Raw genomic sequence first — 26,552 nt, forward strand, 5'->3', positions numbered from 1 at the left:
CATTTATCTTCCCTCATCTACAGATTCTGTTTGCGTGACAGAATGAAGTGAAATATAGACAACGTCTGCCACAAAATACCATGCACTTTAAAATGTTATGTTCGATTTTTTATATCCTGTACAATGACTTTTATTAATGTAAACTGTCTACATTTTAAAAGGAAATGTATTTTGATTTAGATAGTGCCTGATGTGTGTTCTTTCATACAAGAGTCTCTTAAAATAATTTACAAGGTTTATAGACCTAACCCACAGCAGGCTGAAAGCCATTGCCAAAAGGGACTTGAGACTTGACTTAGACTTGGCCCTAAAATACTTGAGACTTGACTTAGACTTGGCCCTAAAAGACTTGAGACTTGACTTAGATTTGGCCCCAAAAGACTTGAGACTTGACTTAGAATTAGCGCTAAAAGACTTGAGACTTGACTTACACTTGGCCCTAAAAGACTTGTGAACATCTTTGTTGGTATGTTATAGAGGCCTCATCATAATGTGGCTCAGATGCTGTGTTCTTCAAGCGCCTGCTCACTTATTGAGGCCAAGAACATAAAGATGACATTCCAATATACTAGAATATCACTTAGAACGCGTGGCCAACACCGGAACACTTAGAACACCGGAACCCAGTTGTTTCATTCTATGTGGTATGTTAATGTAGAATCTTGATATTGGAACAGAATGGTTTGAAATCTGTTGTGGTTGTCTGAGTCTTCTGACGAACCAAAGGTTTCTGAACCCCTCAGACCAGAAGGAGAAGAGCAGGCAGGGGGCTTGGAACACAGACAATTGATCCTGTAAATCCGGATACCTTGGACTGTTATCCATGCTGTCAGATTCATACAAGCTAGCATACAACTTGGAATACATATAGCCAAATACATTGCTTCATTCTTAGTATTATTCTAGTCTACATATTGGAACAGAGCCAACAGATTCATTGATATTAAACGTATGTGTTCTTCTGTTTGTTTGGTGCGAAGTACTTAAGTAAAAATACTTGAAAGTACTACATAAGTCGTTTTTTGGTGTATCTGTACTTTACTTTACTATTTATATTTTTGACAACGTTTGCTTTTACTACACTCCTAAAGAGAATAATACATACACACATTTTCCCTGACACCCAAAGGTACTCATTTACATTTTGAATGCTTAGCAGAATAGAAAAATGGTCCAATTCACACACTTATCAAGAGAACATCCCTGGTCATCTCTATTGCCTCAGATCTTACGGATTCACTAAACACACATGCTTTGTTTGCAAATGACGTCTGAGTGTTGGAGTGTTCCCCTGGCTATCTGTAAAACATAAAAATTTTACCGTCTGGTTTGCTTAATATAAGCACTTTGAAATTATTTATTTATACTTTTACTTTTGATACTTAAGTGAATTTCACTTTTACTTGAGTCATTTTCTATTAAGCTATTTTACTTTTTACTCAAATATGACAGTTGGGTATTTTTTCCCCCACCACTGCAGCTGAGGACACGTGTGGAGGTACGCTAAGGGGGTCCAGTGGGATCATCTCCAGCCCTGAATCCCTCAGTGACCTCTCCAACGCTGGGGAATGTAAGTGGACGGTGCTGGCTGACCCTGGAGACACCATCTCACTGGTATTCACTGACTTCCAGATGGAGGACAAACACGACTATCTGGAGGTAGAAGGATCAGAGCCGCCCACTATCTGGTGAGTCAGGATTGTTTGTGTTTATTTAATAAACACTTGACTCATCTAAAGCCAACTGATGTAATAAGAATTATAATTAGGTGTGTTCTTATATTTGTCCTGTTTCACACACATATACATGTGTGTTTTATACTCGTGTGTGAAATGGAAATGTGATTTTTGCATGTTCCATTTCCCTGTGAGACACCCTCGGAGAGTTGGGGTCACGGTCAGGGTCTGCCGTTATCAACGGCTACCCTGGAGAAATGTAGGGTTAAGTGCCTTGCTCAAGGGCCCGTCGACAGATCACTTCACCTTGGTTACACCTATAATGTGTTTGAGAAACACAACTGTCTGGAGGTAGAAATATCAGAGCCACACAGTATCTGGTGAGTCAGGATTCTGGAATATCTACAGTACCAGTCAAAAGTTTGGACACACCTACTCATTCCAGGGTTTTTCTTTATTTATACTATTTTCTACATTGTAGAGTAATAGTGAAGACATTAAAACTATGAAATAACACATATGGAATCATGTATTAACCAAAAAAAAGTGTTAAACAAATCAAAAATAAATTGTATATTTGAGATTCTTAAAAGCAGCCACCCTTTGCCTTGATGACAGTTGTGCACACTCTTGGCATTCTCTCTCTGAGAGGTACAGGTTCACTCTATCCAATCAGAACAACAGGATCAACGTACAGCCCGCCTTTCTCTTTACAGACAGCCAGTTGAGTTATTTGGACCACACAGAACCTCGCACACGACTGATATGAGAAAGATCCTGGCACCACAACTTTTTATTTTCTTTAGATCACGGAAAATTACAACAGCAACAAAAAATACTCTGATCATAATCGGATTCAGATAATTGTCCATATTCGTTACGATACTCATTTTGTCCGACTACTAGGCACACCCCTACTACAGACGTTTTGGTGAGAACACCGTATTTTCGGGATGTCTCCTGGTCTGACAAACAGCGCTGGTAGCTTTGCTACTTTCCACCGTAGATGCTGAAGGGCGACATAGGAGGATGTAGTGGATTGAGACACAGCCCACGCAAACAAACAGATATCTCTAGTTCAAACAGATATCTCTAGTTCAAACAGATATCTCTAGTTCTAACAGATATCTCTAATTCAAACAGATATCTCTAGTTTAAACAGATATCTCTAGTTCAAACAGATATCTCTAGTTCAAACAGATATCTCTAGTTTAAACAGATATCTCTAGTTCAAACAGATATCTCTAATTCAAACAGATATCTCTAGTTTAAACAGATATCTCTAGTTCAAACAGATATCTCTAGTTTAAACAGATATCTCTAGTTTAAACAGATATCTCTAATTCAAACAGATATCTCTAGTTCAAACAGATATCTCTAGTTCAAACAGATATCTCCATCACTTAAATTGATGGATTTTAATGGAGATTTTTTATTATGTTACTTAGATTGATGCCCCGGTGCGTCAATAGACTCTAGGGTTATAATGGTATGAGTCACTTTTCTATGGTACTGCAACCAATGTACCAATGTACGATCTACAGTTTACAGCCCCTTTTCCTGTTTGACAGGTAAATCTCCGCATTTAAGTTATTGCCTAACCAGTCCCCAGTCCCCAAGCCCTAGACCGTTCATCTCTAAGTTATTGCCTATCCAGTCCCCAGTCCCCAAGCCCTAGACCTTTCCTCTCTAAGTTATTGCCTAACCAGTCCCCAGTCCCCAAGCCCTAGACCTTTCATCTCTAAGTTATTACCTATCCAGTCCCCAAGCCCTAGACCTTTCCTCTCTAAGTTATTGCCTAACCAGTCCCCAAGCCCCAGACCTTTCCTCTCTAAGTTATTGCCTATCCAGTCCCCAGTCCCCAAGCCCTAGACCTTTCCTCTCTAAGTTATTGCCTATCCAGTCCCCAAGCCCAAGACCTTTCCTCTCTAAGTTATTGCCTATCCAGTCACCAAGCCCTAGACCTTTCCTCTCTAAGTTATTACCTAACGAGTCCCCAAGCCCTAGACCTTAAATAGTTCAGGGTGCAGCCAGGAATGCAAACATTTCAGAGTGGCTCAGTAATTCCCTATCTAGTGCGCTACTTTTGACCAAGGCTCCCTGTAAAGTGATTAAAGTGCCAGTTGGGACGCGGTCGTTGAGTGTCTCAGTAACTGAATGCTTTTTTTCATTCTTCCTACAATATTTGTGTCATTTAGATTTCAGTAAAATGGCTCAGTGTGCAGAAAAGGTCAACATTATGTGAAATCAATTACCTTCTAACGCCCAGAGGAACACCTCTTTCTTCCCCTGACAGGATGGATTAGAAAATCTCTTAGTATTGGAATTCACTAAGTCATATTCACTGACTGTACAGATCGAGGGAAATGTTGTACATGTGTGACTCACCACCTGGATTCGGTCTTATGTAGCAACATTTAAATTTCTGTTTTATTACTGTACATTGGATAAAAGTAGAGACTCAGAGCTACAAAATGGTATATTATACACTGCATTTTTGAGGAACAATGGGAAAGTAATTCTACTTTGAAAGTTGATACACTTGTAAACTCACGTTTGAGAAAAGGGCGTTTGAATGTTTTGGTACACCTACTGGAGAGCTCTTCTTTGTCTACGCCCATTCAGCATCGTTCACACCCTCTTAAGCCTTTAACCCCACCCATCTCCTTTAAGGATTCACATGAGGTCATGTGATAAATATTAAAAGTGGTAGTAGCTTACAATAAGGAAACATTCCAGGTCAACAGAAAGTGTCCAGATAAAAATATGATATAAATATTAGATGACGCTTACCCAGATACACTTGTGTAAATTGATGGGTCATGTGAAAGAAATGCTAAAACCCCCAGCCACATCCAGTGGTGGAGAAAATACTTCATTGTCATACTTGAGTAAAAGTATAAATCATTTCAAATTCCTTATATTAAACCAGACGGCACAACAACAAAAAAATATAATTTTATTGACGGATAGCCTGGGGGCACAATGTACTTAAATATCAAAAGTAAAAAATAAACAATTTCAACTTCCTGATATTAAGCAAACCAGACGGCATAACCGTATGATTTTGTTATTGATGGGTAGCCAGGGGCACACTCCAACACTCAGACATCATTTACAAACTGAGCATTTGTGTTTAGTGCGTCCTCCAGATCAGAGGCAGTAGGGATGGACCAGGGAGTGACCACATTCTTGATAAGTGTTTGAATTGGACGATTTTCCTGTCAAAATGTAACGAGTACTTTTGGGTGTCGAGGAAAATGTATGGAGTAAAAAGTACATTAGTTTCTTTACAAATGTAGTGAAGTAAAAGTTGCCTAAAATATCAATAGTAAAGTAATGTACAGATACCACAAAAAAAAACGATTTAAGTAGTACTTTAAAGTATTTTTACACCACTGCCCAAATGCCTTCACACCAGTACATTAGCATACTTTATATACTGTTACAAACACACTTATCACATAGTATTCCATACATAAGTTAAGGCCATGCAATCTGAGTTGAAACCTGAGGAAGGTGCACATGTACAGTACATAAACAGATGCATGCGCCATATATTTAAGTGTTGGACACTTGATACGGTCACATGATATTGTTGTGGTATGTCACAAAATAATGTTACGACCACACATATAAATATTGCAAAGAAAAAGCCATATCTCAGACTAGCCTATAAAAACAAAAATTAAGATGGGTACTAACACAGACACTGGATAGAGGAATTCTGCCCTGAAGGCCAGCATCCCGGAGTCGCTTCTTCACTGTTTATGTTGAGACTGATGTTTTGCAGGTACTATTTAATGAAGCTGCCAGTTGAGGACTTATGAGGCATCTGTTCTCAAACTAGACATGCTAATGTACTTGCCCTCTTGCTCAGTTGTGCACTGGGGCCTCCCACTCCTCTCTCTATTCTGGTCAGAGACAGTTTGCGCTGTTCTGTGAAGGGAGTACTACACAGCGTTGTACGAGATCTTCAGTTTCTTGGCAATTTCTCGCATGGAATAGCCTTAATTTCCCAGAACACTAATAGACTGATGAGTTTCAGAAGGAAGTTCTTTGTTTCTGGCCATTTGGAGCCTGTAATCGAACCCACAAATGCTGATGCTCCAGATACTCAACTAGTCTAAAGAAGGCCAGTTTTATTGCTTCTTTAATCAGAACAACAGTTTTCAGCTGTGCTAACATAATGTCACGTCCTGACCATAGTAAGTGGTTATTTTCTATGGTAGAGTAGGTCAGGGCGTGACAGGGGGTGTTTGTCTATGTTTTGTATTTCTATGTTCAGTTTCTAGTTTTGTATTTCTATGTTGGTTTTGTTTGGTATGATCTCCAATTAGAGGCAGCTGGTCGTCGTTGTCTCTAATTGGAGGTCATATTTAAGCTGATGTTTGTCCCACCTGTTTTTGTGGGTGATTATTTGTGAGTAGTGTTTGTTTCTCCTCTGCGTCACGGTTTGTTGCTTTTGTAGATTTCAGTTAATTGATGTATTGCATAGTTTCACGGATTAAATAAATATGTGGAACGAAACACACGCTGCACTTTGGTCCGATCCTTTCGACAGCCGTGACACATAATTGCAAAAGGGTTTTCTAATGATCAATTAGCCTTTTAAAATGATAAACTTGGATTAGTTAACACAACGGGCCATTGGAACACGAGTGATGGTTGCTGATAATGGGCCTCTGTTCACCTATGTAGATATTCCATAAGAAAATCAGCCGTTTCCAGCTACAATAGTTATTTACAACATGAATAATGTCTACACTGTATTTCGGATTAATTTGATGCTATTTTAACAGACAAAAAATTTGCTTTCTTTCAAAAACAAGGACATTAAGTGACCCCAAACGCTTGAACGGTAGTGTGTATTCAGAGAGCCTGTTTCTGTCCTGCCCTTGACTTTGGTGTAGGGCATGTGATGTCCATAGCCTCTTCGTCACAAAACTCCCTGATCTTCTCAATAATATAGTTTGCCTAGCTGTGTCCAGTCCAGGTGGTGCTTTTACAGGCAGACCATCTATGGGAGGAAGGATGTCAGCGTTGTGCAGCAGCTGAAACCTGGTCCCGACAGTCTGAAAGCTCCTTGGTGACAACAACACCAGGCTCCAGAGCATCGAAGCTGCAAGCTTTAACTAGCAATACAAACCGATTGTCACAGCTAGCTAAAGTTAACCAATACGTTCAATGTTAGCTAGCTAACATTAGGCTATAACTAGCAATGCCGAAATGGCATTCTGAGAAAACTGTTACGCGTAGAGAACACAGGGAACCCAAGAGCGGACTCAGATGCGGAAGCAGGGATGAATGAACCAACATGTTTATTGTACACAGACATATATGGAGTGCAAAACCGGGGTAGCTCAGATGAGTTGCAGAAAACCCCAAAGTTGTAGAGTGAGGTTGAAGTTGACTGAGTTGAACAGGGTAAACAGGTCCTGAGGGGAATCCAAGGTGGTGGTGGTGGTGAGTGAAGTCCAGAGCAAGGTGGTTAGGTGGTGAGATGTGGTACAGGAGACAGAGACAGGGTGGTAACTGCAACGAGAGGACAAAACAGTGTAAGGCAGGGAAACAAGCACAGCAGGGCAATAGGATCTTGAGAACTGACAAAAGGCTAGGATAACGACTGACTGAGCAGAGTTTACGATCTGGCAGAGTGGAGGTGGCAGGAATGAGTATTTGTAGAGGTCTTGATTATGGGACGATTTGCAGCTGGTCTGACTCCAGCACACAATGAGAGAGAGAGAGAGAGAGAGAGAGAGAGAGAGAGACTTCATACAAATAAGTTAATATTAGTTTGCAAGCCAGCCATCGAACTCCAGCTGGCTAGCTAACACTAAGCTTTAGCTTGCAGTGAAAACAACTTTCAGATAAAATTAGAAAGGTATAATATCTGAATCCGTAGCTAGATTCTTACCTGTATACATGGATGAAAGCTTCACGGCAGACTGCAACCCATTTTATCAGACATCCTGTATTGTTTCCGTTTAGTTTACCCAGCTCGTTTGGCCCGTTGTGTTCCACTGATTTCAAAACGTGTTATGAAATGAGAGAGAGTCAGCATTGCATGGCACGATCGTCGTCCAGAAAGTAGTCCATCACAACTTTTTCCCACTGACCTTTGTCGATAGCGCCTGATTCAGGGCAGCAATGGTATTGAGAGCAGTAGCAACATATTTGCAGTTCTCCATGGCTAACATAATATCTTTAAAAAAAACGGCAATAGAAAGGATTATTTACGCATTACGAGCAGCTCATTTTATAGACACAAGATGCAACACCGTAGACCAATTCAGACTCATCTCTCGGCATGTCCAGCCCACTCTTTATCTCAGCCAATCATGGTTAGCGGGAAGGTTGCTGACTTTTTCTGTGGCTAAACCAACCAGGCTCGTAATTTAACAATTTTATTCGTATTTACAGATGACATTTTTTTTATGTTCAAAAGGCTCTCCTGTGAAGTCGTGACTTGTGACATACACCTAGTGTCCTGAATCGGGTCACATACGTAGTGTTGAAGTGGAAAAGGATAAACACTGTCAGTGTTAAAAAAGACAAATAGACCGTTTGATTGGATGGAATCTAAATACCATACCTGTCACGTCCTGACCAGTAAAGGGGTTACCATGACAATACCAGGACAACAGGATGGATGTCATCAAAATGACTTGAACTCAAATGTGTCGTGTCGTGTCTTGACTATCATTATAAAATAATTACATACCACGTTAAATTATTACGCGATTAAATTACTCATGCAAGAATTCATTAAGTAGTAATCTAGGGCACCATGGAAAAAGTTATCTAACGAGTTCTCCCAACTAAACTCTAAAGATATAAATATCTCTTACATCAGTCAATTAATTAATTCTTATTTACCTTCAGTCTCATTCTGAATGTTGTACAGTCCTTGGATATCTGCACAAACAACCCTAGCATAAATGATGAATCGGCATTATACAAATTGGCTTAATTATTTATTTACTAACAAACTAAATAATCACACAGAATTACATAAACACACAAACAGAATAGCTTACACGTTGATTACTATAGTCGTGGCCAAAAGTTTTGTTAGAATGACACACATTTTTATTTTCACAAAGTCTGCTGCCTCAGTTTGTATGATTGCAATTTGTATATACTCCAGAATGTTAAGAAGAGTGATCAGATGAATTGCAATTAATTGCAAAGTCCCTCTTTGCCATGCAAATGAACTGAATCCCCAAAAAACATTTCCACTGCATTTCAGCCCTGCCACAAAAGGACCAGCTGACATCATGTCAGTGATTCTCTCGTTAACACAGGTGTGAGGTGTTGACGTGGACAAGGCTGGAGATCACTCTGTCATGCTGATTGAGTTTGAATAACAGACTGGAAGCTTCAAAAGGAGGGTGGTGCTTGGAATCATTGTTCTTCCTCTGTCAACCATGGTTAGCTGCAAGGAAACACGTGCCGTCATCATTGCTTTGCACAAAAAGGGCTTCACAGGCAAGGATATTGCTGCCAGTAAGATTGCACCAAAATAAACCATTTATCGGATCATCAAGAACTTCAAGGAGAGCGGTTCAATTGTTGTGAGGAAGGCTTCAGGGCGCCCAAGAAAGCCCAGCAGGCGCCAGGACCGTCTCCTAAAGTTGATTCAGCTGCGGGATCGGGGCACCACCAGTACAGAGCTTGCTCAGGAATGGCAGCAGGCAGGTGTGAGTGCATCTGCACGCACAGTGAGGCGAAGACTTTTGGAGGATGGCCTGGTGTCAAGAAGGGCAGCAAAGAAGCAGGGATTGGACTGCTGAGGACTGGTGTAAAGTCATTTTCTCTGATGAATCCCCTTTCCGATTGTTTGGGGCATCTGTAAAAAAGCTTGTCCGGAGAAGACAAGGTGAGCGCTACCATCAGTCCTGTGTCATGCCAACAGTAAAGCATCCTGAGACCATTCATGTGTGGGGTTGCTTCTCAGCCAAGGGAGTGGGCTCACTCACAATTTTGCCTAAGAACACAGCCGTGAATAAAGAATGGTACCAACACATCCTCCGAGAGCAACTTCTCCCAACCATCCAGGAACAGTTTGGTGACGAACAATGCCTTTTCCAGCATGATGGAGCATCTTGAAAATAAGGCAAAAGTGATAACTAAGTGGCTCGGGGAACAAAACATCAATATTTTGGGTCCATGGCCAGGAAACTCCCCTGACCTTAAGCACTCGGGGGAAAAGGACATTCTCTCCTTTTGTCATAATGTCTGTGCTCACGTGGGCATGGCCACTGACTTGGTTAAGATTTTATTTGGAGAAAAAAATTCTCATTTAGAAGGCTAACACCACATTACATCTTCTCACAAATAGTTTCGTATTTAATCATATAAGTTCCACAATATCAAGATGTGAATCTGATCACTGGGAAATATACACATTCAGAGATTCAGTTATGTTGTTCTACTGTCCCTAGAGTCACGTTGGCATAAATTATTTGGGAGACAGGCGCAGGAATGCGTAATAGTTTTTTAAATTAAACCCAAATTACAGCGTGCCGTGCAAAGGCACAGGGACGAAGACCTTGCAAACACGTAACAAAAACACAGGGTTGAAACCCAAACAAAAGAGCGAGGAGTACCTGGAATAAAAAATCACAAGCGCACAATGATTAACACACGGGACGAGACCCGTAATCATCTACGCAATCCACAAGGGCACAAAAGCCCAAAACACACAGCACAGGTACTCACACGCACCAACGGACATTGTAACAATAATCGACCCCACCATGGTAAACACAGGGCACATATATACCAATACAATCAGTGGGAATAGGGACCAGGTGTGCGCAATGAATGTTCCAGAATGATCCGTGACACTTAGTTACATCGCAAATTAGAAATGAATTCAACATGATTGTTCTTTAAGTATCCACGGACCCTTCCGGTTGTTTGGAATGCAGAAATATTGTTTCATTATTCAACCTTTTGATGTTACCGTACTACAACGTCTCTCTGTCTGTGGTAACAAACGGATTTAACTTCCATTTCTAAAAGAGTAGCAATCATAAAACTGTAGTGGGAGAGAGAGAGAGGAGGAAAAGGGCAAATCATGACAAATGTCTTTGGGTTGTGTTATTCAATAGTTATACTCTGTAGTACTGGTAACAGTCTGAGATATCTCATATTCAGTATATTATTGGCATTTTTCACATTGAAAAGGTCACATAGGTTATTCTAACATAATGACTGATGTGATTACAGCAGCTGTAGGACAGGCTTGTCATAGTGTTATGTTACTGTAACATATGATTACAGCAGCTGTAGGACAGGCTGGTCATAGTGTTATGTTACTGTAACATATGATTACAGCAGCTGTAGGACAGGCTGGTCATAGTGTTATGTTACCGTAACATGATTACAGCAGCTGTAGGACAGGCTTGTCATAGTGTTATGTTACCGTAACATGATTACAGCAGCTGTAGGACAGGCTTGTCATAGTGTTATGTTACTGTAACATATGATTACAGCAGCTGTAGGACAGGCTTGTCATAGTGTTATGTTACTGTAACATATGATTACAGCAGCTGTAGGACAGGCTTGTCATAGTGTTATGTTACCGTAACATATGATTACAGCAGCTGTAGGACAGGCTTGTCATAGTGTTATGTTACCGTAACATATGATTACAATAACAAGGCAGACTAATGCTGATATAAACATTTACTTACTATGGCTGAGATATGTGCTTGTTTCCACTAGCTACCTCAATAAGATGAATGCACTGACTGTAAGTCGCTCTGGAAAAAAGCTTCCGCTAAATGAATAAAATGTAAAATGTAATAACAAGGTATTATGGAGCTGCACACTGTTGAAAAAACACCTCAAAATGCCAAGTATATTATCTGACCAAACCAAAGTCCCTTCACACTTCAGAAACACTGTATTACATCCTTACTGTTGCACCACTCGTTATCTCTTGTTATTCATTTAACCTTTATTTAACTAGACTTGTCAGTTAAGAACAAATTATCTATTTATTTTTTTACAATGACTGCCTACCTCGGCCAAACGCAGACGGCGCTGGGCCAATTGTGCGCCGCCTTATGGGACTCCCAATCACAGCCGGTTGTGATACAGCCTGGAATTGAACCAGGGTCTGTAGTGACGCCTCTAGCACTTATATACAGTGCCTTAGACCGCTGCGCCACCCGGGAGCCCCAAATTGACTGTTTGACCTTTTTAAAACCTTGTTTAATAGCTGTATGTTGGGTTTGTATTGTGTTGCATTGACTGTTTGTCCTGTCTAAAACCTTGTTTAATAGCTGTATGTTGGGTTTGTATTGTGTTGCATTGACTGTTTGTCCTGTCTAAAACCTTGTTTAATAGCTGTATGTTGGGTTTGTATTGTGCTGCATTGACTGTGTGTGAGGCTGAGGAGAGGCAGGGAGGGAGAGAGGGAGGGAGGCAGGCGGGGAGGGAGGGAGAGAGGGAGGGAGGGAGGGAGGCAGGTGGAGAGGCGGGGAGCCGAGGAAGGATTGTTGAAGGCAGAAGATAAAAGCATCAGGGTTTGGCCCAAATGGCACCATATTCCCTATATAGTGTGGTTCTGGCCCTGTGGGCCCTGGTTAATGCAGTGCAGTATATTCCCTATATAGTGTGGTTCTGGCCCTGTGGGCCCTGGTTAATGTAGTGCAGTATATTCCCTATATAGTGTGGTTCTGGCCCTGTGGGCCCTGGTTAATGTAGTGCAGTATATTCCCTATATAGTGTGGTTCTGGCCCTGTGGGCTCTGGCTAAAGTAGTGCAGTATATTCCCTATATAGTGTGGTTCTGGCCCTGTGGGCCCTGGTTAATGTAGTGCAGTATATTCCCTATATAGTGTGGTTCTGGCCCTGTGGGCCCTGGTTAATGTAGTGCAGTATATTCCCCTATATAGTGTGGTTCTGGCCCTGTGGGCCCTGGTTAAAGTAGTGCAGTATATTCCCTATATAGTGTGGTTCTGGCCCTGTGGGCCCGTTAAAGTAGTGCAGTATATTCCCTATATAGTGTGGTTCTGGCCCTGTGGGCCCTGGTTAAAGTAGTGCAGTATATTCCCTATATAGTGTGGTTCTGGCCCTGTGGGCCCTGGTTAAAGTAGTGCAGTATATTCCCTATATAGTGTGGCCCTGTGGGCCCTGGTTAATGTAGTGCAGTATATTCCCTATATAGTGTGGTTCTGGCCCTGTGGGCCCTGGTTAATGTAGTGCAGTATATTCCCTATATAGTGTGGTTCTGGCCCTGTGGGCCCTGGTTAATGTAGTGCAGTATATTCCCTATATAGTGTGGTTCTGGCCCTGTGGTCCCTGGTTAATGTAGTGCAGTATATTCCCTATATAGTGTGGTTCTGGCCCTGTGGGCTCTGGTTAATGTAGTGCAGTATATTCCCTATATAGTGTGGTTCTGGCCCTATGGGCCCTGGTTAAAGTAGTGCAGTATATTCCCTATATAGTGTGGCCCAGTGGGCCCTGGTTAATGTAGTGCAGTATATTCCCTATATAGTGTGGTTCTGGCCCCTGTGGGCCCTGGTTAATGTAGTGCAGTATATTCCCTATATAGTGTGGTTCTGGCCCTGTGGGCCCTGGTTAATGTAGTGCAGTATATTCCCTATATAGTGTGGTTCTGGCCCTGTGGGCCCTGGTTAATGTAGTGCAGTATATTCCCTATATAGTGTGGCCCTGTGGGCCCTGGTTAATGTAGTGCAGTATATTCCCTATATAGTGTGGTTCTGGCCCTGTGGGCCGTGGTTAATGTAGTGCAGTATATTCCCTATATAGTGTGGTTCTGGCCCTGTGGGCCCTGGTTAATGTAGTGCAGTATATTCCCTATATATTGTGGTTCTGGCCCAGTGGGCTCTGGTTAAAGTAGTGCAGTATATTCCCTATATAGTGTGGTTCTGGCCCTGTGGGCCCTGGTTAATGTAGTGCAGTATATTCCCTATATAGTGTGGTTCTGGCCCTGTGGGCCCTGGTTAATGTAGTGCAGTATATTCCCCTATATAGTGTGGTTCTGGCCCTGTGGGCCCTGGTTAAAAGTAGTGCAGTATATTCCCTATATAGTGTGGTTCTGGCCCTGTGGGCCCTGGTTAAAGTAGTGCAGTATGTCCCTTATACAGTGTGGCCCTATGGGCCCTGGTTAAGGTAGTGCAGTGTAAATGGGTTACAGTGTGGCCCTGGCCCTATGGGCCCTGGTTAAAGTAGTGCAGTGTAAATGGGTTAGGATGCCACTCAACCCTGGCATGGTTAGCCAGAGAAACCAGCACAGGCCTCTGGCAGGGAGAGAGCACAGCATGCTGAATCCCTGGGATTAGAACAGAGCACAGCATGCTGAATCCCTGGGAGTAGAACAGAGCACAGCATGCTGAATCCCTGGGATTAGAACAGAGCAGACCACAGCAGCTGATAACCATGTTGTTATAGACTACAGCAGCTGATAACCATGTTGTTATAGACTACAGCAGCTGATAACCATGTTGTTATAGACTACAGCAGCTGATAACCATGTTGTTATAGACTACAGCAGCTGATAACCATGTTGTTATAGACTACAGCAGCTGATAACCATGTTGTTATAGACTACAGCAGCTGATAACCATGTTGTTATAGACTACAGCAGCTGATAACCATGTTGTTATAGACTACAGCAGCTGATAACCATGTTGTTATAGACTACAGCAGCTGATAACCATGTTGTTATAGACTACAGCAGCTGATAACCATGTTGTTATAGACTACAGCAGCTGATAACCATGTTGTTATAGACTACAGCAGCTGATAACCATGTTGTTATAGACTACAGCAGCTGATAACCATGTTGTTATAGACTACAGCAGCTGATAACCATGTTGTTATAGACTACAGCAGCTGATAACCATGTTGTTATAGACTACAGCAGCTGATAACCATGTTGTTATAGACTACAGCAGCTGATAACCATGTTGTTATAGACTACAGCAGCTGATAACCATGTTGTTATAGACTACAGCAGCTGATAACCATGTTGTTATAGACTACAGCAGCTGATAACCATGTTGTTATAGACTACAGCAGCTGATAACCATGTTGTTATAGACTACAGCAGCTGATAACCATGTTGTTATAGACTACAGCAGCTGATAACCATGTTGTTATAGACTACAGCAGCTGATAACCATGTTGTTATAGACTACAGCAGCTGATAACCATGTTGTTATAGACTACAGCAGCTGATAACCATGTTGTTATAGACTACAGCAGCTGATAACCATGTTGTTATAGACTACAGCAGCTGATAACCATGTTGTTATAGACTACAGCAGCTGATAACCATGTTGTTATAGACTACAGCAGCTGATAACCATGTTGTTATAGACTACAGCAGCTGATAACCATGTTGTTATAGACTACAGCAGCTGATAACCATGTTGTTATAGACTACAGCAGCTGATAACCATGTTGTTATAGACTACAGCAGCTGATAACCATGTTGTTATAGACTACAGCAGCTGATAACCATGTTGTTATAGACTACAGCAGCTGATAACCATGTTGTTATAGACTACAGCAGCTGATAACCATGTTGTTATAGACTACAGCAGCTGATAACCATGTTGTTATAGACTACAGCAGCTGATAACCATGTTGTTATAGACTACAGCAGCTGATAACCATGTTGTTATAGACTACAGCAGCTGATAACCATGTTGTTATAGACTACAGCAGCTGATAACCATGTTGTTATAGACTACAGCAGCTGATAACCATGTTGTTATAGACTACAGCAGCTGATAACCATGTTGTTATAGACTACAGCAGCTGATAACCATGTTGTTATAGACTACAGCAGCTGATAACCATGTTGTTATAGACTACAGCAGCTGATAACCATGTTGTTATAGACTACAGCAGCTGATAACCATGTTGTTATAGACTACAGCAGCTGATAACCATGTTGTTATAGACTACAGCAGCTGCATAACCATGTTGTTATAGACTACAGCAGCTGGATAACCATGTTGTTATAGACTACAGCAGCTGATAACCATGTTGTTATAGACTACAGCAGCTGATAACCATGTTGTTATAGACTACCGCAGCTGATAACCATGTTGTTATAGACTACAGCAGCTGATAACCATGTTGTTATAGACTACAGCAGCTGATAACCATGTTGTTATAGACTACAGCAGCTGATAACCATGTTGTTATAGACTACAGCAGCTGATAACCATGTTGTTATAGACTACAGCAGCTGATAACCATGTTGTTATAGACTACAGCAGCTGATAACCATGTTGTTATAGACTACAGCAGCTGATAACCGTGTTGTTATAGACTACAGCAGCTGATAACCATGTTGTTATAGACTACAGCAGCTGATAACCATGTTGTTATAGACTACAGCAGCTGATAACCATGTTGTTATAGACTACAGCAGCTGATAACCATGTTGTTATAGACTACAGCAGCTGATAACCATGTTGTTATAGACTACAGCAGCTGATAACCATGTTGTTATAGACTACAGCAGCTGATAACCATGTTGTTATAGACTACAGCAGCTGATAACCATGTTGTTATAGACTACAGCAGCTGATAACCATGTTGTTATAGACTACAGCAGCTGATAACCATGTTGTTATAGACTACAGCAGCTGATAACCATGTTGTTATAGACTACAGCAGCTGATAACCATGTTGTTATAGACTACAGCAGCTGATAACCATGTTGTTATAGACTACCGCAGCTGATAACCATGTTGTTATAGACTACAGCAGCTGATAACCATGTTGTTATAGACTACAGCAGCTGATAACCATGTTGTTATAGACTACAGCAGCTGATAACCATGTTGTTATAGACTACAGCAGCTGATAACCATGTTGTTATAGACTACAGCAGCTGTGTCTGATAACCATGTTGTTATAGACTACAGCAGCTGATAACCATGTTGTTATAGACTACAGCAGCTGATAACCATGTTGTTATAGACTACAGCAGCTGATAACCATGTTGTTATAGACTACAGCAGCTGATAACCATGTTGTTATAGACTACAGCAGCTGATAACCATGTTGTTATAGACTACAGCAGCTGATAACCATGTTGTTATAGACTACAGCAGCTGATAACCATGTTGTTATAGACTACAGCAGCTGATAACCATGTTGTTATAGACTACAGCAGCTGATAACCATGTTGTTATAGACTACAGCAGCTGATAACCATGTTGTTATAGACTACAGCAGCTGATACCCATGTTGTTATAGACTACAGCAGCTGATAACCATGTTGTTATAGACTACAGCAGCTGATAACCATGTTGTTATAGACTACAGCAGCTGATAACCATGTTGTTATAGACTACAGCAGCTGATAACCATGTTGTTATAGACTACAGCAGCTGATAACCATGTTGTTATAGACTACAGCAGCTGATAACCATGTTGTTATAGACTACAGCAGCTGATAACCATGTTGTTATAGACTACAGCAGCTGATACCCATGTTGTTATAGACTACAGCAGCTGATAACCATGTTGTTATAGACTCCAGCAGCTGATAACCATGTTGTTATAGACTACAGCAGCTGATAACCATGTTGTTATAGACTACAGCAGCTTATAACCATGTTGTTATAGACTACAGCAGCTGATAACCATGTTGTTATAGACTACAGCAGCTGATAACCATGTTGTTATAGACTACAGCAGCTGATAACCATGTTGTTATAGACTACAGCAGCTGATAACCATGTTGTTATAGACTACAGCAGCTGATAACCATGTTGTTATAGACTACAGCAGCTGATAACCATGTTGTTATAGACTACAGCAGCTGATAACCATGTTGTTATAGACTACAGCAGCTGATACCCATGTTGTTATAGACTACAGCAGCTGATAACCATGTTGTTATAGACTCCAGCAGCTGATAACCATGTTGTTATAGACTACAGCAGCTGATAACCATGTTGTTATAGACTACAGCAGCTTATAACCATGTTGTTATAGACTACAGCAGCTGATAACCATGTTGTTATAGACTACCGCAGCTGTCTCTGATAACCTTGGTCTTTAGATACTGGTTGTTCCTTTCTCTTCTTGTTCTTGATGTAACAACGGTTGAGATACAGATTGTCTGGAAGAGGACAGACATGACTGGTGATTGAACAGTCAGACTACAGTTATTGTTAACCCTTTATCTTTTCCTGCAGGTTATCTGGTGATATAACAGTCAGATTACAGAGGGTGTTATGTCTGTATCTTTACCTGCAGGTTATCTGGTATGAATATACCAGCACCCATCATCAGCAACAAGAACTGGCTAAGACTCCATTTTGTGACCGACAGGAATCATCGACATAAAGGATTCACACTTCAGTATCAAGGTAAGACATAATTACCCAATTATTTAATGAATTCATTGACACATTTGATAACCATAAAATGTTATTTTTTTTCACCTGAAAGTCTTTGTAATTGAATAACAACCAGAACGGACAAGGAGGACCAAGGAACTCTTTATACGATTACCTGACCTTTTTGGTGTTACCATGTTCAACAGGTCCTCATTGTTCTTTGATACCTAATAATCCCTAATAACCACTAATAACCACTCATAACCCCTAATAACCACCATTAGCCCCCTAATAACCACTAATAACCACTCATAACCCTAATAACCACCATAGCCCCTAATAACCACTAATAACCACTCATAACCCCTAATAACCACCATTAGCCCCTAATAACCACTAATAACCACTCAAACCCTATAACCACCATTAGCCCCTAATAACCACTAATAACCACTCATAACCCCTAATAACCACTCATAACCTATAATAACCACTCATAACCCCTAATAACCACCATTAGCCCCCTAATAACCACTAATAACCACTCAACCTTCAACATTGCCTAAAACACTAACCCTCATACCCCTAATAACCACTCATAACCTATAATAACCACTCATAACCCCTAATAACCACTCATAGCCCCTTATAACTACTCATAACCCCTAATAACCACTCATAATCCCTAATAACACTCATAACCCCTTATAACCACTCATAACCACTAATAACCACTAATAATCCCTAATAATCACTCATAACCCCTTATAACCACTCATAGCCCCTAATAACCCCTCATAGCCCCTAATGACCCCTCATAAGCCCTAATAACCACTCATAGCCCCTTATAACTACTCATAACCCCTAATAACCACTCATAATCCCTAATAACACTCATAGCACCTTATAACCACTCATAACCCCTAATAACCACTAATAAGCACTCATAACCCCTTATAACCACTCATAACCCCTCATAACCCCTAATGACCCCTCATAACCCCTAATAACCCCTGATAACCACTCATAACCCCTTATAACCACTCATAACCCCTAATAACCACTCAATACCCCTAATGGCCACTCATAACCACTTATAACCCCTGATAACCACTCATAACCCCTTATAACCACTCATAACCCCTTATAACCACTCATAACTCCAATAACCCTTACCAAAGAGTACTTTCTACCTACTACTTTTCTGAAGAGCTCATGTATCCGTGCAGCGTTTCATCCTCATCTTGTCCACTGATCAGTAACCAGTTGCATTCACTCGTCTCTGATTGGTTAAAGACTAAGGATGCCTTTGTTCTAGTTGTATCCCTCCAGACCAAAGGCCCCCTCCCTGATTGGTCAAATTGTTACAGATGTATTATACACTGCTTCCGTAACACGCTGCAGAGCCAGACAGACTTCTATAATACATTACCTTCCCATTCTCCTTTACCAGGACTTTGAAGATAATGTTTATAAAGCAGCCTAACAGCTAGCCGGCCAATCCAGGCCATACATGAAAAGCCTTTTCTCAATGATGGTGTTTGGGTGTAGTGCATGTAGTGCACTACTTTTGACCAGATCCCTATAAGGGAAAAGGTGCCATTAAGGGCAAATATCTCTGTAATAATGTTGGTTGGTCTGTTTGTGTTGTAATTATTGTATGTCACAAGACATTTCCCCCCGGTGACAGTTTTCTGTTGTACCTGAAAATTCGTTGCACCCACTTGGCTTCCTACGTCCTAATCAGTCCCTGATCAGAGGGGAACAATGAAAACAAGGCAGCGGATCTGTCTTGGAGGGCCCTGGAGGATCGTTTTCAGATTCATTCTATTATATTCTACTCATATTCATTAAAAGGTATATCAATTTGGATTCAATTGGATACAGTGAGGGAAAAAAAGTATTTGATCCCCTGCTGATTTTGTACGTTTGCCCACTGACAAAGAAATGATCAGTCTATAATTTTAATAGTAGGTTTATTTGAACAGTGAGAGACAGAATAACAACAAAAAAATCCAGAAAAACGCATGTCAAAAATGTTATAAAATGATTTGCATTTTAATGAGGGAAATAAGTATTTGTAATTACATTTTTATGGAATTTATCAATGAAGTTATGGTCTGTATGTAGCAGGGATAATGGATCACTATTCTGTAGGTAGCAGGGATAATGGATCACTATTCTGTATGTAGCAGGGATAATGGATCACTATTCTGTAGGTAGCAGGGATAATGGGATCACTATTTCTGTATGTAGCAGGGATAATGGATCACTATTCTGTATGTAGCAGGGATAATGGATCACTATTCTGTATGTAGCAGGGATAATGGATCACTATGGTCTGTATGTAGCAGGGATAATGGATCACTATTCTGTATGTAGCAGGGATAATGGATCACTATTCTGTATGTAGCAGGGATAATGGATCACTATTCTGTATGTAGCAGGGATAATGGATCACTATTCTGTATGTAGCAGGGATAATGGATCACTATTCTGTATGTAGCAGGGATAATGGATCACTATTCTGTATGTAGCAGGGATAATGGATCACTATTCTGTATGTAGCAGGGATAATGGATCACTATTCTATATGTAGCAGGGATAATGGATCACTATTCTGTATGTAGCAGGGATAATGGAATCACTATTCTGCATGTAGCAGGGGTAATGGATCACTATTCTCTATGTAGCAGGGATAATGGATCAATATTCTGTATGTAGCAGGGATAATGGCTCACTTTTCTGAAACAAATATGAATCCGATAGCAATTATTCATGATGTTGATTCCTCATAGGGACAATGTGTTATTACTGAACTAATGCTGGAACTTTCTTTTATCTAATGCCATTGTTTTTATTGCTCTCAACCAGTGAAAAGCTCTGGAGAGCTGAAATCCAGAGGGGTAAAGTTACTTCCGGGAAAGGACAACAATAACAAATTGTCTTTGAGTAAGTTTCCTATTCATCTTCATGCTAATAATTTACTGTGTGTGTTTGTGTTTGGGCTATTTGCTTGTTTGAGAAGTGTGGTTGTTTTGTTTTTAAGCTGGGGCATTTAGCTACACTCATAGAGAAAAGGGTTCCAGGGTAGAATCCTTTTGGTTCCCCAAGGTAGAACCCTTTTTGGTTCCAGGTAGAACCCTTTTTGGTTCCAGGTAGAATCCTTTTTGGTTCCAGGTAGAATCCTTTTTGGTTCCAGGTAGAATCCTTTTTGGTTCCAGGTAGAACCCTTTTTGGTTCCAGGTAGAATCCTTTTTGGTTCCAGGTAGAATCCTTTTTGGTTCCAGGTAGAACCCTCTGTGTAAAGGGTTCTACATGGAACTCAAAAGGAATCGCTGAAGTGCAGTCCTTAGTCTATTTTAACAAACGCAATGCCCCCAGTGCTCGTCTGGAAATGGGCTCTGTACAGCTACACTGTATACCCATGTGGAAAAGAGACATGAACATCAAATAAGAATCTTGTATTATTTGTCGAAAGATCTAATAAGCCGTCTAATAAGGATCTGGTAAGATTGTGTGTTTTACAGTGCCTTATACTGTATGTTAGTGGTATATTTGTATTACAGTAGATTGTGTGTTTTACAGTGCCTAATACTGTATGTTAGTGGTATATTTGTATTACAGTAGATTGTGTGTTTTACAGTGCCTTATACTGTATGTTAGTGGTATATTTGTATATTTGTATATATGTTGACTTATATACCTTAAATGACATATACAATTGAATACATGATTGTGGTGTACATGATCCCTCCCACTCCTCTCCTCCCCCCCTTTCCTTCTCCCTCCCTCTCCCCCTTTCCTCCTCCCTCCCCCCCTTTCCTTCCTCCCTCCTCCTCCTCCTCCTCTCCTCCCCCTTTCCTTCTCCTCCCACTCCTCCCCCCTTTCCTTCTCCTCCCCTCCTCCCCCTTTCCTTCTCCTCCTCTCCCCCCCTCTTTCCTTCTCCCACTCCTCTCCCCCCCTTTCCTCCTCCTCCTCCTCTCCCCCCCTTTCCTTCTCCTCCTCCTCCTCTCCCCCCTCTCCTTCTCCCCCACTCCTCTCCCCTTTCCTTCCCTCCCACTCTCCTCCCCCCTTTCATTCTCCCCCTCGTCCTCTCCCCCCTTTCCTTCTCCCACTCCTCTCCTCCCTTTCCTTCTCCTCCTCCTTCTCCTCTCCCCGCTTTCCTTCTCCTCCTCCTCTCCCCCCCTTTCCTTCTCCTCCCACTCCCCCCCTTTCCTTCTCCTCCTCGTCCTCTCCCCCCTTTCCTTCTCCTCCCACTCCCCCCCTTTCCTTCTCCTCCTCTCCTCTCATCCTCCTCTCCCCCCCTTTCCTTCTCCTCCTCTCCTTTCCTCCTGATAACCAGTAACTTTATATTTCTCCCCTGATTGGTGTGTTTCTATAGTGAATCAATAAGCCTGATAACCAATAACATTGTGTTTTTACCTGATATTGTGTTCCTACAGTGAACGAAGGAGGAATTAAACAGGTGTCCAATTATTGCCCCGGACCCGGGGGAACCTGAGAACGGCAAACGCACAGGCTCTGACTTCAGGTGAGCTCGTCCGTAACTAAACATGCCTGTCTACCTACCTGACATGGGCCTGTGTTCTAAATGGGCCCTGGTCAGACCTACCTCACATGGGCCTGTGTTCTAAATGGGCCCTGGTCAGACCTACCTCACATGGGCCTGTGTTCTAAATGGGCCCTGGTCAGACCTACCTCACATGGGCCTGTGTTCTAAATGGGCCCTGGTCAGACCTACCTCACATGGGCCTGTGTTCTAAATGGGCCCTGGTCAGACCTACCTCACATGGGCCTGTGTTCTAAATGGGCCCTGGTCAGACCTACCTCACATGGGCCTGTGTTCTAAATGGGCCCTGGTCAGACCTACCTCACATGGGCCTGTGTCCTAAATGGGCCCTGGTCAGACCTACCTCACATGGGCCTGTGTCCTAAATGGGCCCTGGTCGACCTACCTGTACCTCATGGGCCTGTGTTCTAAATGGGCCCTGGTCAGAAGTAGTTCACTATATGGAGAATAGGAGGCCCTTTGATATCCAGCCATGGACTCAATTGGAATATAATACATCCTCTAGACTTCAGGCCCTAGTACAAAAGAGACAAAACTAGATATTTTAATTTGCAGTTATGGCTTCAGTCCGTTTGTGCATAATATGGCCTCAGTCCATCTGTCAATAATATGGCCATCTGTCAGTAATATGGCCTCAGTCCATCTGTGAATAATATGTCCTCAGCCCATCTGTCCATAATATGTCCTCAGTCCATCTGTCCATAACATGTCCTCAGTCCATCTGTCCATAATATGTCCTCAGTGTATCTGTCCATAATATGGCCTCAGTCCATCTGTGAATAATATGTCCTCAGGCCATCTGTCCATAACATGTCCTCAGTCCATCTGTCCATAATATGTCCTCAGTCCATCTGTGAATAATATGTCCTCAGTCCATCTGTCCATAATATGTCCTCAGTCCATCTGTGAATAATATGTCCTCAGTCCATCTGTTCATAATATGTCCTCAGTCCATCTGTCATAATATGTCCTCAGTCCATCGTCATAATATGTCCTCAGTCCATCTGTCCATAATATGTCCTCAGTCCATCTGTCCTCAGTTTCCTATTTTGTCCAGTCCATCTGTCCATAATATGTCCTCAGTCCATCTCCATAATATGTCCAGTCCATCTGTCCATAACATGTCCTCAGCCCTGTCCATTGTAGTCCTCTATCGTCTGTCCCAGTCCATCTGTCCATAATATGTCCTCAGTGCATCGTCCATAAGTCCTCGTCTCTGTCCATATATGTCCTCAGTTCATCTGTCCATAATATGACCTCAGTCCATCTGTCCATAATATGTCCTCAGTCCATCTGTGCATAATATGTCCTCAGCCCATCTGTCCATAATATGTCCTCAGTCTATCTGTCCATAATATGGCCTCAGTCCATCTGTCCATAACATGTCCTCAGTCCGTCATAATATGGTCCCAAAGCTTCTTATTATATTAGACTGTGTGGGTGGAGCTAGACTGTGTGGGTGGAGCTAGACTGTGTGGGTGGAGCTAGGCTGTGTGGGTGGAGCTAGACTGTGGGTGGAGCTAGACTGTGTGGGTGGAGCTAGGCTGTGTGGGTGGAGCTAGACTGTGTGGGTAGAGCTAGACTGTGTGGGTCTGTGTGGGTGGAGCTAGACTGTGTGGAGCTAGACTGTGTGGGTGGAGCTAGACTGTGGGGTGGAGCTAGACTGTGAGGGTGGAGCTAGACTGTGAGGGTGGAGCTAGACTGTGTGGGTGGAGCTAGACTGTGATGAGCTAGACTGTGTGGGTGGAGCTAGACTGTGTGGGTGGAGCTAGACTGTGTGGAGCTGTGGCTAGACTGTGAGGGTGGAGCTAGACTGTAAGGGTGGAGCTAGACTGTGTGGGTAGACTGTTTCTTGTAAAGACTTCCCTTATTACATGAATGTGTTGTTATGTGTTCAAGCATTGGAGCGAGGGCTCAGTTTACCTGTGATGAGGACCATGTGCTGCAGGGCTCCAAAACCATCACCTGTCAGAGGGTGGCTGAGGTGTTCGCTGCCTGGAGCGACCACAGACCTGTCTGTAAAGGTGAGGCCCTCTTCCTGGTACATCTAATATAGATAACTGCTGCCTGGAGCGACCACAGACCTGTCTGTAAAGGTGAGGCCCTCTTCCTGGTACATCTAACATAGATACATGCTGCCTGGAGCGACCACAGACCTGTCTGTAAAGGTGAGGCCCTCTTCCTGGTACATCTAACATAGATACATGCTGCCTGGAGCGACCACAGACCTGTCTGTAAAGGTGAGGCCCTCTTCCTGGTACATGTAATATAGATACATGCTGCCTGGAGCGACCACAGACCTGTCTGTAAAGGTGAGGCCCTCTTCCTGGTACATCTAATATAGATAACTGCTGCCTGGAGCGACCACAGACCTGTCTGTAAAGGTGAGGCCCTCTTCCTGGTACATCTAATATAGATAACTGCTGCCTGGAGCGACCACAGACCTGTCTGTAAAGGTGAGGCCCTCTTCCTGGTACATCTAACATAGATACATGCTGCCTGGAGCGACCACAGACCTGTCTGTAAAGGTGAGGCCCTCTTCCTGGTACATCTAACATAGATAAATGCTGCCTGGAGCGACCACAGACCTGTCTGTAAAGGTGAGGCCCTCTTCCTGGTACATCTAATATAGATACATGCTGCCTGGAGCGACCAGAGACCTGTCTGTAAAGGTGAGGCCCTCTTCCTGGTACATCTAATATAGATACATGCTGCCTGGAGCGACCACAGACCTGTCTGTAAAGGTGAGACCCTCTTCCTGGTACATCTAATATAGATACATGCTGCCTGGAGCGACCACAGACCTGTCTGTAAAGGTGAGGCCCTCTTCCTGGTACATCTAATATAGATAACTGCTGCCTGGAGCGACCACAGACCTGTCTGTAAAGGTGAGGCCCTCTTCCTGGTACATCTAATATAGATACATGCTGCCTGGAGCGACCACAGACCTGTCTGTAAAGGTGAGGCCCTCTTCCTGGTACATCTAATATAGATACATGCTGCCTGGAGCGACCACAGACCTGTCTGTAAAGGTGAGGCCCTCTTCCTGGTACATCTAATATAGATACATGCTGCCTGGAGCGACCACAGACCTGTCTGTAAAGGTGAGGCCCTCTTCCTGGTACATCTAATATAGATAACTGCTGCCTGGAGCGACCACAGACCTGTCTGTAAAGGTGAGGCCCTCTTCCTGGTACATCTAATATAGATAACTGCTGCCTGGAGCGACCACAGACCTGTCTGTAAAGGTGAGGCCCTCTTCCTGGTACATCTAATATAGATAACTGCTGCCTGGAGCGACCACAGACCTGTCTGTAAAGGTGAGGCCCTCTTCCTGGTACATCTAATATAGATAACTGCTGCCTGGAGCGACCACAGACCTGTCTGTAAAGATGAAGCCCTCTTCCTGGTACATCTAATATAGATAACTGCTGCCTGGAGCGACCACAGACCTGTCTGTAAAGGTGAGGCCCTCTTCCTGGTACATCTAATATAGATACATGCTGCCTGGAGCGACCACAGACCTGTCTGTAAAGGTGAGGCCCTCTTCCTGGTACATCTAATATAGATAAATGCTGCCTGGAGCGACCACAGACCTGTCTGTAAAGGTGAGGCCCTCTTCCTGGTACATCTAATATAGATACATGCTGCCTGGAGCGACCACAGACCTGTCTGTAAAGGTGAGGCCCTCTTCCTGGTACATCTAATATAGATAACTGCTGCCTGGAGCGACCACAGACCTGTCTGTAAAGGTGAGGCCCTCTTCCTGGTACATCTAATATAGATACATGCTGCCTGGAGCGACCACAGACCTGTCTGTAAAGGTGAGGCCCTCTTCCTGGTACATCTAATATAGATACATGCTGCCTGGAGCGACCACAGACCTGTCTGTAAAGGTGAGGCCCTCTTCCTGGTACATCTAATATAGATACATGCTGCCTGGAGCGACCAC

General features: G+C 42.5%; 1 protein-coding gene across 1 annotated transcript in view; it reads left to right on the top strand.

The window, feature by feature from the left end:
* LOC106592657 (CUB and sushi domain-containing protein 3) overlaps positions 1-26,552 on the top strand; it is a 500,234-nt gene that overhangs the window by 116,190 nt on the left and 357,492 nt on the right. Inside the window, 6 exon segments of the mRNA XM_045696358.1 lie at positions 1,481-1,688; positions 17,945-18,057; positions 20,902-20,979; positions 22,473-22,510; positions 22,512-22,561; positions 24,500-24,624. Coding sequence (XP_045552314.1) covers positions 1,481-1,688; positions 17,945-18,057; positions 20,902-20,979; positions 22,473-22,510; positions 22,512-22,561; positions 24,500-24,624 — 612 coding nt within the window.

Source organism: Salmo salar, chromosome ssa02 (assembly GCF_905237065.1).
Source record: "Salmo salar chromosome ssa02, Ssal_v3.1, whole genome shotgun sequence".
NCBI classification, from domain to species: domain Eukaryota; kingdom Metazoa; phylum Chordata; class Actinopteri; order Salmoniformes; family Salmonidae; genus Salmo; species Salmo salar.